Source organism: Phaethon lepturus, unplaced genomic scaffold (assembly GCF_000687285.1).
Source record: "Phaethon lepturus isolate BGI_N335 unplaced genomic scaffold, ASM68728v1 scaffold2838, whole genome shotgun sequence".
NCBI lineage: Eukaryota > Metazoa > Chordata > Aves > Phaethontiformes > Phaethontidae > Phaethon > Phaethon lepturus.
Window position 1 is genome coordinate 26,876 of NW_010559549.1, and position 14,858 is coordinate 41,733.

At 37.5% G+C, this 14,858-nt stretch overlaps 1 protein-coding gene across 1 annotated transcript; it reads right to left on the bottom strand.

Annotated features, from left to right (window-relative positions):
- Positions 1-153: 153 nt before the first annotated feature.
- On the bottom strand, positions 154-14,557 carry LOC104625685 (dolichyl-phosphate beta-glucosyltransferase-like; the record flags this gene model as incomplete). The annotated part of the gene is made up of 4 exons (XM_010293379.1): positions 154-266; positions 1,468-1,553; positions 11,091-11,242; positions 14,498-14,557. Coding segments are annotated over 4 exons (411 nt in total), but the record flags the coding sequence as incomplete, so codon positions are not given.
- Between the last annotated feature and the right edge of the window lie 301 nt (positions 14,558-14,858).

Below are 14,858 nucleotides of genomic sequence, written 5' to 3' on the forward strand. Positions count from 1 at the left end.
CTGACAATCTTATAAAACACATACATGCTGCATAAATGAAACATACAACAGGAGCAATGAAGAATTACCTCAGCTTTCATCACCACTTCACTTGATTGAAACTGTTCTCATGTTCTATTAAGTATAATAATATATTTGGAAAATGTAAATACCCTAATTACATTTTCTTGTTTCAAGCTGCCAGGCACCAGTCATATATCGCAGTCGTATAAAAAGAAGATCCCTGCCCATCTGCAGCCAGCTCCAAAAGGGAACTAACTTAGAACCTGTGATTAATGAAGAAGAAAATCAGAGGGATGTTGTTAGAAAAAATGAGCATTGGCAAGACACGCATTTAAGTAGTCATGAACCGCTGCATTCTCAGCACATTCAGCCCCACAACCTAGACGTTAACGTTAATAAAAATGTATATTGCAAAAGTTATTGCTTTACAGTAATTACATTATACCATAGGTGGGAGATTCTAGCTTGCAAGCAGCACGGTAATTCCATGTATGTCACAAGACGCATAGTCTTCTCTGTGACAAGATTTTGTTCAAGTAAACAGGAACCTGAATACCAATAACTAAGCAAATGATTTCTTAGAGACCTTGGAGAAGAGGACCACCACATTGTCTTACAGCAATAATATGACCATGCCAATCTTCAGGCAAGGTAAGGAACCCCCACTATGAAACCAAGCCCCCTTCCATCTCTGCTAACATTTATGTTAGGTGTAATATACATGTGGAACTGCATGGAAAGAAAACATTTATTTTCTAGTAAAGTTGGCTTAGGATGTTCTCTACTTGCACCCTTCATCACTGCAGTTCATTATACTTTCTGTTGTTCAGGGGTTGAGAAGAAGAGATTCAGGTTAAAAAAAGCAAAACAACCATGAAAGGGAAAAAAAGAAGGAACTGCATTTGATGGGAGGGAGGAAGTGAGCAGAAGCAAGCAGTACCTCTTAAGCTGGCTTTGCTATGAAGAACTATGTATGGAGCTATACTTTCTAGTAAGAGAGACCTCCCTACAGGTCAGAAAGAACATCCCATCGTAAAGAAGACAGGGTGCCCTAGAGGAGGCCCTAATAGGTGGGCTGAGAATTTTGGAAGGCAAGACACAGTGAAATGGAGTTGAATCAGTAAACAATGATGGTCAGAATTCCTGCACAGTGTTTTACAATTGCAACGTTTTTATTAACACATTACAGCAAGGGGGTGGGCCAAAGCAGTGCTTTGTCCTAGCAGTGTAACTACCTACTTTTGCCTCCAGTGGGACTGCAGAGTTTCTCTCCTTTGCTACCCCTTCACCTACTCTTCTTGTACCATGCCATGGCAGAAGGCTGGCAAGGACATGAAATTCAAAATTTGTATGGAAAGCAAGCTGTGTGTTATCAAAACTGTGTAAAATATGTGAAGACCCTCAGGTATTTTATTCTGGATTGACATGTAAAGAATCTTACAAGAATATAAACAATTTCCTTACCTTCAATTTCAGTCCAGTTGACAGCAACTTCTGCTATAGGTATTCTCAAGTGCTGAGCTATATAAAGAAGTTCCACGTCAAATGCCCTGAAGAACAACAGAAGTAGCAAAGACAGTCACACTTATTTTCAGAAGAAAGATGGTGGCACTGTTAATTAAATCCTTAGCCTTATTTAAGGAGGTTGGTGTTCAGTTATGAAGTTGATATCAGTGCTCTACAGGTCAGATGCACATGAAAGGGAAATTAATTTCCCCGACTGAACAGCTCAGAACATAGCCAATATACAGACAACAATACTTCACTGCGTTCTGTTTTGGAAGGTTATAGGTCCTGCCATGTTGAGGCCACTGCTAACTTTTCATTCTGCCACAATCTTGATTTAAACAATTTTGAAGACCAACCGGTCAAACACGCAGTGTCAATCTACATCCCTTGTAGTTTCATCAAAGGGGACAACTACCTGCTGTGGCTTTACGCTGATCTGATGGCTTCTCCTTGCACTTTGTAAGTCAAGAATAAAGGCAGCAGCACTGAAGTGAGAAATGATTTATGTTACTGTCCGTAACAGAAAATGAACAACAGTTGTACTTTACCTGGTGACCATGCGTTGTACAACAGAAAAGCCCTCTTGACAGACCTGTCTTTTTTGCTGGCACAACTGTTTGCAGGTTATGCAGCAAACTAAATTGGGGAAGTGATCCTACTCTTAAGTCAGCTGCCCCTCCCTGTCAGTTTTGTCCAAAATACACTTTAATCCTCTCAGTTCTCTGCATAGAGAATTGTTTGTGTGTTTCATTCTTGCAACTGCATGCTCAGGTGGGCCTTCTGGATCTGAGACACAGAAACTTTTGGTATTAGAAAAGTGTTCTGGCAACTACAGCTTGTAATGCTCATGTAGAAACTAGCATATGAAACTACCAGCAGCTACTATTGACAAGGGTGAAGGCAAATCACAATTATGAAGATTCTAGTGATTTTGGCTAAATTTCTTAGATTTATTGATTCCTGGGTCTTTTTTTTTCTCCCTCTTTGTAGTCTTCAAATGCCAGTTTTTGTTCCTTAAATGAGTTCTAGTAATTGGAATTTAAGCTAAACAGCACCCTCCCAATAAAAGGCTTTTAAAAAATACTAGTCCGTATTGAAAAAAACCTGTCAATGGCCATCCACATCTGATTTGTACTAGATTCAACACATGTTCAAATACAGAGGTTTTTTTTCCAGGGAACTAGACCTTGAAGGTTAAGAAACTAACTTAAGGAAATGTTTTAGCCAAGCTGTTGGTAAGGTTTCCAGTTTGAAGTCAATGGAACAGATGTTCCAAGCCAGCTTACATACGTCTTGAAAATGCAGCTGTGAGGCAGTCAAGCACAATTCAACACTAGTCCACACCTTCTCTCGATAACTTCATAAGTTTAGAATCTCCTTAAATCCTCATTGCTAAGTCCAAGAAAATTTTCTTTTGATATGAAAAATAAAATCTTTTGCCACTGAAGAAAATGTATGCAATAAAAAAATAACATTATTTGTTCATGCTTCAATGTTTGCTTGAATTCAAGTCACTGGTAATCCCATTCAACACTACAGAAAGGGCAGGTGATCAAGAGCAGGCAAAAAGACGTATTTCAGCAGGTTGCTAGCCAAGTTCAGATGTTATTTCCTTCTACTTCAAGCCACCCTCTCCTTTTAAGCAGTGCAGTACCCTTCTGCAAAACTGTTAATGAATGCAACAACAGAAGTCTGCTTTGAAATGTGCACTTAGGTATGACACATATGTGTAGGTTCCCATTGAAGTGCAGACCACAGCACGCTGGCTTGCTGGTGAAATCATTACTAAACATGCATGAACCTGAACTCGCACTGTACGTGTACGTTACAGGAGAGCTATTGATATCACTCTGGACAGCACTAATACATGCAAGGGCAGCATAAACAAAGGTTATGTACAGAGACTACAGTTATTGCGTCTAGAGAATTTAGAACCACTTTGTAAATCGGATTTTAAGTAGGACACAGGCCTTTTAATTGTCACAAAAAAAGCTACAGGAATAAATGTTTGGGTTCTTTTTCACCTCAGTGAACTGAATCTGCTCCAAGCAGCCTTGCCATTTCACTGTTTTCTTTAAATGAGGTTTGAATATTATTTTATTAATTATGTCATGGTCTCTTCTACTGAAGTTGTATTATTTAATTTTTTGCTGACATTTTACATTTGTAAGCCAAAACCCCCATGTATTCACCTTTGCATGTTTATGAGTCATGTGTATTAAGACTAAATCCAATTTTGTAATACTACTTAACTGACTAGAAATCTTAAGAGACACAGAATAATCGTCTGATGAATTATACTATATGAGCTGCTCTAAAAATATTACTACATAAAGTATTAGCTTAGTGAACTAATAGTTATTTGCAACAATTCCTATGGACAACTGATTACTGGAATGTCAGCATATACATCACAGTACAACAACATTAAATAGCTTGGTGAACTAAAGCGCTCAAAGTAAAAGATTAAAAGCACAGGAATTAATCAGGTTGAACACTAATATTGTTACATGTGGTTGCCATTTGTGTAACAGTGAACATATCCTGAAATTAAAATAAAAAGCTATTCAAAGGTGAAAGGAGAATGACTTCTGTTGTATACTTCTAAGATACCTTTTCTGTGGCCCTGTTCCCCACCACTTTTCAGTACACCTCATACACATACTAGAATAGTTAATCGGGGAATATAGATCACAGTGTATTCAATACACTGATCGTATTACCCCCATACTGCATACCACCAGATCCAGATGGTACAGAAGAACTATACAGAAGTTCCCATAGTAAGGATTTAAGCGTGGGTATGTTAGCTGGAGCCTACCCTAGAGGAGATCAAAGCAACACCAGTGGATGAGTTGGTGAGTGCAATACATGTGTTTTGACATGAAGCCATTTGTGCCTAGTTAACATCTGACAGAACCAATGTTAGAAATAGCAGGGAATTACTCACACCATGTACTTCACTGAATCCTGCTGCAGAGAGCGAAAGTCCTCCCCTCTGGGGAGGGGGAATGCAGCTCAGAATACCTAAGTTTGGCTCCAGCCTCAGTGAATTCAGGCTCCAATCTAAGCACCCAAAGTTAGACACCCAAAAATACATGGTGCGAACAATTTCCCCATCTATTTCTAATAGCAGCTCCATTATGTGTTAATTAACACAAACATGAAGTGTAAAATGCAGAAAGAGAAAAAATTCTCCACATGGCTGTGTTATGCTACGGAGTACTTTTAATTAAGTTACAATTTAAGATGATGCTGGCTAAAATTCAGTTGAACATTAAACTGAACCCTTAAAACACTTCAGCTTATAAGACATCTATCCTGCAAAATTATTTGTTATTTTAAAATTGCATTAGGACTCTTTTTTTGCTGGTCCAATATTAAGTATTTCAAATATCAAAATTAGGCCTTCAGTTATACTGATTTAATTGGAATTTAGGACTTTTCTACATCCACGATATGTTGTTACAGCAAATTCTTAATGGGCAGAGAAAACTTTCAATGGCCAAAGAAGTCTAAGAATAAAATAGGATGTCAAGAGGGTTAGACTGCCAGTACTGCTCTAGCTGTACTGGGGCTTTTGAAACTCCTGCCAGGAGCAGGAGTTTTTACAAGACAAAACAGACATAGTTGTGACAGCAAAATATTTGTGTGTTGATTAGACATTCATAAACAACTCTACTTGTCATGCACAAAACCAGGAAAAAACAATTCATTCCACTGCTCGTGTTGGTCTACAATGCTGAAGGAGTGGAAAAAAATCCTTGTAGCAATATGAATGCTTATTTTTCTGTAATTTTGATATAGATACTCACATTTAGAGATTACAGTACTAGATTCTCCAGTACAAGCTGGAGAAACAAACATTATTTTTTTGTATTGAGCTTTTGAGTTTTAAATGTGAAACGGAATGGCTTTGGTGCACAAGGTGTGGTGCACATGGCAACTTTTAGAGACAAAAGTCATAGCAACAATTTGATCTAATTAGTGATCTGCTGACTTGTGTAGTATCATCATAAATTGCCACTTTACAAAAGTATCTCAATCAAGCCTGAACTATGTTTTGAATTTCCCCCCATTTTATGAATATTCCAGGTAGGACAGTAACTGCTGCCGCATCTAGTTCTCCTCAGCAGGGAAAGACATCTTCTGGCTGGAAGAAGATTTATGATTTTTTTTGTAGTCAGAAAAAATCAATGACCAAATTTAGGATAGAAAAATTCTGCCAGTAAGACCACTTAATTTGCCAGTTTTCTTGCTGTGCATTAAAATTTAACATAAATAGTTATATTTCTCAGGTCAAGACTGTACATGCAGAACCAGAGCTTCTTTCGGAGTCTGAAATTGAGTAACTCCAACTGTCTCTATCATGTTTTTAAAATATCCCTTTTAATTTTCTTTTAAGTTTTAATTTAAAAAATGTGCTCCATCCATTTCTGAAAAATAATTAGTGGTGTAATCAGATTCAGAACCTAAAATGCAAAGCATATGCTCTATGTTCAAAAGGTTGCTCTCATTTCAAACTAATGTCAAAACTTTGCTATTTAGAAAGTAAATTTCAAGAATGTTTGGTTTGTATTCATATATACACAGCCAGCTCTCCAAAGGACAGTTAAACAAAAAAGTCAATGAGAACACTCACAAAAAAAAGCTACTTTAGGATGCAAGCCTGATTTCTTAGTATCAAATATAGAAACAGTTTCCAGTAACTATTAATTTTCAAACCCTTTCTAAACTTTAGGGTTAGATTAACAAAATATTCTAGGAAATATGTTGGTGTCTCTAACAAGTGCTACATGATCCTTATCACCATAACGATAAAACAGTATTTTTTCCTTGCATATTTCAGTTTGCTTTTAAGACTTCCTAAATATAAGCACATATAAATCAAATTCAGCACAGCAAGAAAAAAAACGTGCTCTCAGTTTTATAGTATTTTTTAACATTAAAGAGGCAATATTCAATTCAATGTCAACTGGAATAGAAAGAGCATGATGAAAGCAGAAAAAAGTGAAGGTCTAAGCAATTAGTTAATGCAGATGGTTATTTCCTTGTGATTAAGCTATTATTGAAACTGTCAAGGATGCACATAACACCATTTAAAAGAAGATCTTGATGTTCCCCTCCTCTTTTTCCTATGAAAGGTGAATATGGAAACACAAGGCTCCATTTTATAGGTGGTGCTGACAAAACACTGAGAACACGGTATGTAATTATTTTTGCTGTCGCTGGTAGCTGTTTAAGTACAGAAACAGAAATCTTTCAGCTTGTCCAACCTAGCAGCAGGTTAGCTATGTTGTTTACATTGACATATCTATTACCACAGTGTAAGATGTTCAGCTTCCAAGAGACTGTGCTCTTTCTGTGCACCTTCTCTTTGAGTGAGATATGTTATCAACCTGTGAGAGACACAGATATAGAACCTGTGTTATTTCTTGAATACATACTGTTCTGTCTTTTGGAGCAGTATTGACAATACCCTGTACTTCAGGGCAGTCTCCTACTGCCCAGTGCTAATTCACCTCTGGTGCTCTCTTGTCTGCAAAGGCACTACTGGCTTCCTTTACCTGAAGGGAAGAATTCTTGGGGCTTTTTGCCTACAGAAACAACTGGTGCTGCCTATACAGCCCAGAATGTGAGCTGCCTTTGATACAAAATTGATTTGGTAGTCTTTCCCCTAATCCACTACTTTCAGGATTTACTGAACAGTTCAACCTTTTGATGCAGTTGAGGCACCAGCAACCTGACACATATTTTTTCCTACATATTACTATACTGTGAGTTGAATTTAGCCTGCTGACTTCAGTCATCTATAGCACAGATAGCTCCTTCTGTACAAATTGTCTACAGTCCCTTTATAGTTAAGGGCAGGAGACAGGCATTTGTCAGCTGCACTTCATCTGGCATATTCTAGAGATCTATATTACGATGAAATGAATTATACCCCAAAATTGTCCCTTATTCTATTGTCTAAGGGAGACCAGATGACAAGTAAATGCACTCTAGATGCGATGAAGCAAGTCGTGTCCTTTGTGTGTATGTTTTTGTACTCTAACTGAGCAACAAGCTTAACTGTTCAGGGAAGGAATTTAATATTAGAGAACACATTTTATAGTCATTTTATATTAACATCATGGGTAAATATCATGTATTAGTCTAAATATTTATTACGTACCCACCTAAGAATTCACTTTACTCTGTAGTACCTCAAAAAATCTGAGCCTGACAAAACTTGAACAGACAGGACAGATGAGGCTTCCACAGAAACCAAATTGTGTTCAATTCTCTTCAACAGCTCACCACACGCTCTGGTGTGACAGCCCTCGACAAACTCAATGACTAGGGTGCTCGCTCTCAGACAGATGTTACCCTACTAAATGCTGCTTGTTTGTTGAATACTCCCCAGCACTCTCCTCCATTATTACCAGAATATCTGAGCACTGACCACACTGAACTGAATCCTTCTTTCAATACCTAACACAGTTGCACTTCACTAATGGGATTTTAAGACTTAGAAAGGATCAAATAGTTTCTTCAGACGTCAAGTAGCCCCAATCAGTGATGCTGAGGCAGTAATAAATCCAGATTTCAGAGCCTCTTGTCCATATCAAGATCGTGGTTTCTCTGCAACCCCCTGCTGATGGTCTCAGTATGAATTAGTTGTTCTGTGACGTAGTTAGGAACTCCCCATTGTTCAAAGTCAGCAGAAATACAATACTGACTACTATTTCATCCTCTTACATCTTCATACTCATGACATGTCAGAACCTCCATGGCACAACGTCTAACCAGTTTTTATTTTCCTTATTACACACATGCTATGCAACAGAAAGATAGCAGGGGCCAGTTTTGTTTAAAAGAAGAAGTTTCCATTATTGGGCTATTTCAGATTATTACATATGAAGGAATCCAATATATGGTTCTATGGGATGAACTTTTGATGACCCTATATAATTTCCTACTGTAATTACCCCAACTGTCTGTAAAACAGAGACATTCCACTTATGACTACCGCTTCCTTTAATATACCCACTTTCCCCACATGCTTATATCTTCCCATCACCCAGTTTATTTCCTTATCTTACAGATATCAACTGCGAAAGGGACAATATTCTGTTTTGTGCACTGTTATCTTCCATACAAATGCTGAATGGCTAGCTGGTAAGTAACTTTTGAGTCCATACTGTAGTTTTTTTTCTTCAGCAGTGGCAATCATCTGAGTTTCTCTCCTCTACTAGGGTTTCAGTTTCCACAAAACTTGCCAAAGTTTTCGATCCTAAAATCTCTACTGTTGTCAGATTTGGTTGAAATTAGCCAGTAAGTGCGACAATGAAGGCAAGGAAGCACTGAGACTGCTGAAGGACAGATGAGGATAAAAGCAGACAATATATTGCCTGTTTTGGCAGAAAACTAAACCAAATAAGAAAACTCTATTGTTGTTTTACACAAATTTGTGACTTGGAAGTATCTGAAGAGCTGTTTATTGAAATAATTTGACTAACAAAACAAACATTCTTCATCACTAACCAGTAAATTTCAGATAAATGGAAAAATACTTAGGGGGTTAGTTGATGGATTACTGTAAATAAAAAAGCAAGAATAGAAGGCTAATTTTATAGCAGTACATATAAGTACAATGAATTAGCACACTGAGACTTGAAGATCTGGTGTCTTCCACACCAGCAACATAATCACTATAAAATAAGTAAGCAATATCCCTTTTCCACTGCCTCTATTCCTGGATAATGGAGTACAAGTAATAATGTATAGCACAATTATTTTTACTCTTTCATTCCTTTGTTGCTAGAGAATCTGAGTGGCAGAAAAAAGTTTGTTAAGGTTTTTAATAAAAAACTGAACACTTTACATAATATGTCTGCCCAAAACATACAATTAGATTCAAAATCTGCTGTTTGCAACAGAACAAGATTGAAGATTGCATTTTTACAGATTAAACTGATGATGCGCATTCATTTCTTTCAGCATCTCTTCTTCAGAGATGTGCATTTCTGGGCTATGCATACATGTTTAACCGTGTACTTAGAAAATTCCTGTACATGAAATTTACAGAACTTCATAGATCAAGTTTGGTTTTGGAGGTAGCAGCACAAAGCATACTTCTGCCTCAGCTACAGTTTTCTTTCAGGCAATAAGCAAGCCACTCAGTTAGGAAAGTGATATTCCAAACGTTGACTGCTCACAATTCCAGATTCAATTCAACAGAAGCTCTACATTCCACACCAGATTTGTGCACTCAAATACTACCTTCGCAGTCCCATTTGAGGAGCAATATAGCTCAACTATCACTGCCAAAGCTCAACATAAAACTAGATGTACTGGAATTGGACTGTGGGATTACACGCATTTTTGTACGGGAACACTGTTCAGTAATTCTGTTCCCTGTCAGTGAGCAGTAGCCCATGAGAGGTTTTCTTGGATGAAGACAGTAGTTTGAAAAGATTTGATTATACTTAATTAAGCCATTCTTTTTAGCAACAGTTGTGGTGTGGAAATTTACATAAATTATTGTATTTGTGTGCAAACAGTGTTTCAGTCCCCTAACAGTAGTCACAACTGCATTGCTCTCATAAGGGAACTGTTCTAGCTAAATTATAATGAAAAAGAGCTCTAAAGTAATTAAAAAACTATGCATCATTTTTTACTGTCTTAAATTAATGAGATCTATCAGTAATCCTCTCATGAAATATTCCAGCAAGGAAATAAGCAAAGAGTAGGCACTTCCCTTCACTTCGAGCCTTCAGCAATTACAAACATCTTACCAGATATGGATTTTAGGTAAAATGTTTTGGTTAAGCAGCACTGAATTGTGAGGTTGTAATGAATAAAAATAGACTGATAAAAGTTTTGGATAGGATTAATAACTCTTAACTTTCCTTATCATAATAAGAGCTTCCCTCAATTTCTTATTCTGCTTGCATGGCTCATATCTGTAAAAGAAGAGAGGACTCTCAGAAATAGGCAGTGGATTACAACACAGTTGAAAATTGTTTCGGATTTGTTTCAGAGATGAAGAGAGAAGAGTTCTTGGGATTTTCTTTTTACTTGCTCCTCACTCCTAATCCGTTACCAGTTGCTCTGACAAGGCAAAACTAAAATGTCCTACTTCTGAGTATTACAGAACTCTTTTTAAACCACATGCCAAAGTAAAATGGACTTGCAAGGAGTCAAGGAGTCAATTATTGCCACCCAAAATCTCAGCAATGTAGCCTTAAATTCCTTCTTGCAGTTTACATTGGATGCTTTTTTAAAATCAAAACTTAGTAAACCCATCTGTTCCCGTTCTCCCTATCAAGAGAAGAATAAAATTAAACACTCAACTATTTCCTAAAGTATATCTTAATAATAAAATAGAATTCCTTGCAATTACCAGGGTATTTTAGCATAACAAGAAATCTAAATTTCCATGCAAGAGGTACTACAGTTGGTTAAACTGAGCAGCTAGGATTTAATCAGAGCCATCACATGGTTCATAGTAGCTGCAATACTGAAACTACTTTTGCAAAACCATGTTCAATTAGGGGAAAAAACCCAAAACAAAACAAAACAAAAGAATTTACCAGCGTTCTATATGAAGAGTTGAGAAAGTCCGCAAGGCAGCTTCTCTGGTTAGAAGTTTAAATCCGCACTGCGTGTCCCTGATCTCTTTGACACAGAGAAACCACACAAGAAAGTGGAACCCATACATAAGAAGAGTTCGAAAGTAAGAGCGCTGTGGACAAAAGGCAAGAAGTTAGATGGTTTCATTTAAATGATGAGTGAAGTGTTTGAACAGACCAGGCTTACAGGACAATAATCCTGTTTCATGATAGCTTTCAAAGTTTGTAAACTGTTTTTGTTTTGCACTGGAATAAAACCAGAACTTTTCAATTGTTACAGTGAAACAAAATTACAGCTGAAAAAACTTGCCAGTCAAGCGCATGCTTAGGATGCTGGCTTAGGATATGATAAGTCCAAGTTCCTTTTGCTGCTTTCCCTAATTCAGAGTAGCTTTTCATTCTGGATAGTGCCTTATTAAGTAGAGCAGGAACCTGCACCTGGATTTCAGTTAATGAGTGGGAAAGCCATAGTATCTTCTGCATACTTCTCTCTGAAATCCCCCAAGAAAAGAAGAGTAAAGGACGAGGGGGATGGCATGCTACATGCCCTATTCCACTGGACACTTACAAACTATTTTTTCCCTCTGTCTAGTCCTCTTGTTCTCCTAAAAATTGGTTGAACAGGTCCAACATATTCAAAAGTTGCCAGGACAAACAAAGGAGAATAAGCCAGCAGGACTGCATAAAGACTGCCATTCTTAAGAACACCCACCATAAACTAAACAGGTTCCAGCTGCTACTCTGATACAGAAATGTAAAAAAAAGTTTTATATTATAAAAAAGCCCAAATGGGAGCATCTATTGTTGTTTGCCACCCACTTCTTTCATTCAAGACTACATGATCTCTGGAGCTTGCACACACCATGTTAAGGCACTTACGGGAATGCAATTAGAGAATGCACTTTTTTGCAGTTTATGATGGACCAGGTGAAAACCGGACTAAAGTAACAGCTGCTGTGCAAGATAATATTTCATATTTCCAGCAATGTTACACAGACACCTCTTTCGTTCTTTTGCTTTCACAAATGTATTTTATATTCCTGGTAAACATTCCCCCAGACTACTCTTTGGTTACACTTTTGTTCTTGATATAATAATCATATACGTTAGTTTGTCCATTGAGTCCAGAGGCTGGACTCAGGGCTTGCAGAGGTGTCGCCCAGTCTTTTATTCAAGGCAGCTCCTGAACAACTAGAACTCTGATCCACAAACAGACACAACACAAATCCTTCTGAACTCACTGCTGGTCTTAAGCTCAATTTAGGTGATTGTATCTAAGCCCGCAAGCCAAATACCATGCAAAATCTTTAGGAACCAACAATTTACCTTGGTAAGCATCTCTGGGTGATAAGAGATGCCTTTAAACCTAATAATTTCATCCTTATTTGAAAAATGGAAAGATGCTCAGCCTATTATGTAATAGCCTTTGGCTTAAGGAAATTTAAATCCATAGCTTGTGCCTTTCAGAAAAGTGCTCTAGCCCTAGGTTAATGGTGAATCTGGTGTGGATTCTTTGGCTCTTTTGGTGAAGGTGAACCACTGTGTGACCAAGAACACAAGGCTACTAGTCCCAGAAGGGAAACTCTAAGAGGCTGCATGACTGTCAGCCAGTGAAACTGCACTTACTTCACAGAGAGGAGTTCCTGGGTTATGGTTATCACTCCCAGGACTATTTATGCATGTCACACTAGGAATTAAGTACATTAACAATGTATTTGTACTAGGAATTAAGTACATTAACAATTCTGGAGGCAGAACAGAATTGTCGACGTCTTGAGACTGAACTTAAAGGTGAAATTCTGATCTTAAAAAATCCCAGACAGCTGCTTCTCACAGCTTCATTCTACTGTTTCAGATGCCACGAAGCCCAGAGAGAAATCCCAACTTGTCAAAGATTGTTCTGTAATTTTTAAAATATCTATTGCATTACACAACAGCCTCTTTCCAATGTGGTAAAGGCAGTCCTTCCTTCTCAGTCTAGGGACAGCTGGGTGATGAAATGGGCTACAGATTTCAAACAAAGCAGTGCTACCTAACCACTTGGTGAATCCCTTATCAGAAAGTCAGAAATATGGGGAGAAACAGAAAGCAAAGGATGGACACACTTATCCTAAATATTGTACTTTTGCATTAAGACATGAAGTCCTGTTCTAATGCCTCTCTCTTATGTAGTAAGGCCTTCAAAGATGAAAAAAAATATGAAGGCACTGAAGAAAGTTTATTTATATTCAGCACCTGACCACGCAATAAAGCATTTTTTCTGGGCTCAAATTTATCAGCTACATGGTCTCCATGCAGTAGCGACTTTTCCAGGATACACCGGCTGCACAGCTAACAAATAACTGCAAATGGCATATTCTGTGCTACAAGCATGCAAGTACCATGCCAAAGATCTGTCCTAATTTCTGATAATGATGAAGCGTTTGGATTTGGTTTTTTTCTGTGTGAGGATGCTAACATGCATGCAGCAGTATTTACAAGAACTCTTTCCAGTGAACTGCTCCAATACTATCTGATAAACCAGAAGAAAAAATTAAAGACCTACCAAGGGCTGAACATTACCACTGTAACTTCTTTTGGACTTCTGTAACTATTTTAGTAGTAGTGTATATATTTTAGAATCATTTCAAGTATTAAACCTCAGTATAAACAAAGCTTACTCTTGAGAACATTCAACATGATGAGCACATCCAGCGATGCTGAAAAAATTAGTCCAGCAATGCGTCTGTTGCAATACAAGTTCCATGCCTGTGCTTTGTCAACTACTGTCTGCCAAGACGTCAGAAAACCAGATGCAAGATAAGACTGTGTGCCTATGCATCACTGTTTATCTCACAAGAGCCACACACAGAACAGTACTGTCTGTGTATTCAAAACTCAAAAATTTTACTAAGAATAATACAGAAAAACCACAGCACTTTCTCATGAATTGAGATACTCTTCTAACAGCTTGCCACTAATTATCCCTAACTCATTTTAAAGAGGTCTCCAGATCTGCAGATCAAGCTCTTGCACTGGAAGAGAATCAATAAAGATGAATGCATCCGTTGCCTTCCACTCCAGCCCCAGTACTGGGTACTAGCCACCAATTCTGCCAGGGATCAGAAGCTCTGCTTATAACATGTTCTCAACTAGGAAAATTAAATCCATAAACTAGAACATTAACCGAAATCAGTTCAAAGTGCCTGAAATCTAGAACACACCCTTTGCATATGGTGGAGCATATACTACACTTAAGCTACAAGGTCTTCCTTTTTTTTAGCTTCCATTCTTTTACAAATATTCATTATTTAATTGTAAAATCTGTGGAGCAGAATCAAGTAATAGAAGTATTTAAGTATTAGTACACAGCAGAAAAGGGAACAAACCTTTGCTATTGAGTCCTTCTCAAGATGAGCTCTAGAACCACAGGAAATAGCCATCTGGTTCTGCATAGGAATACAAATTAAACAGTTATTACTTAAACTAACATTTTCTGGATTAGTGGGATCTTCCGTTGAGAACTGTATAATAAAAACTTTAAAGCAGTATATTTTTCTGCTTCCTATAGCTGCACTCTTTTGACTGATAGAGTCTGAGCTTAAAAATCAGCCTTTTCTATAATTAACAGATCATCTAAAGTTTATTACATTTTGCATATGGTGCATACAAATTACTGTAATTTATTCAGGTCTGGTTTAGCTTCCATTGTTCCTCTGAGGTATGTGTACAGTAAATGTGTTAGAGAGC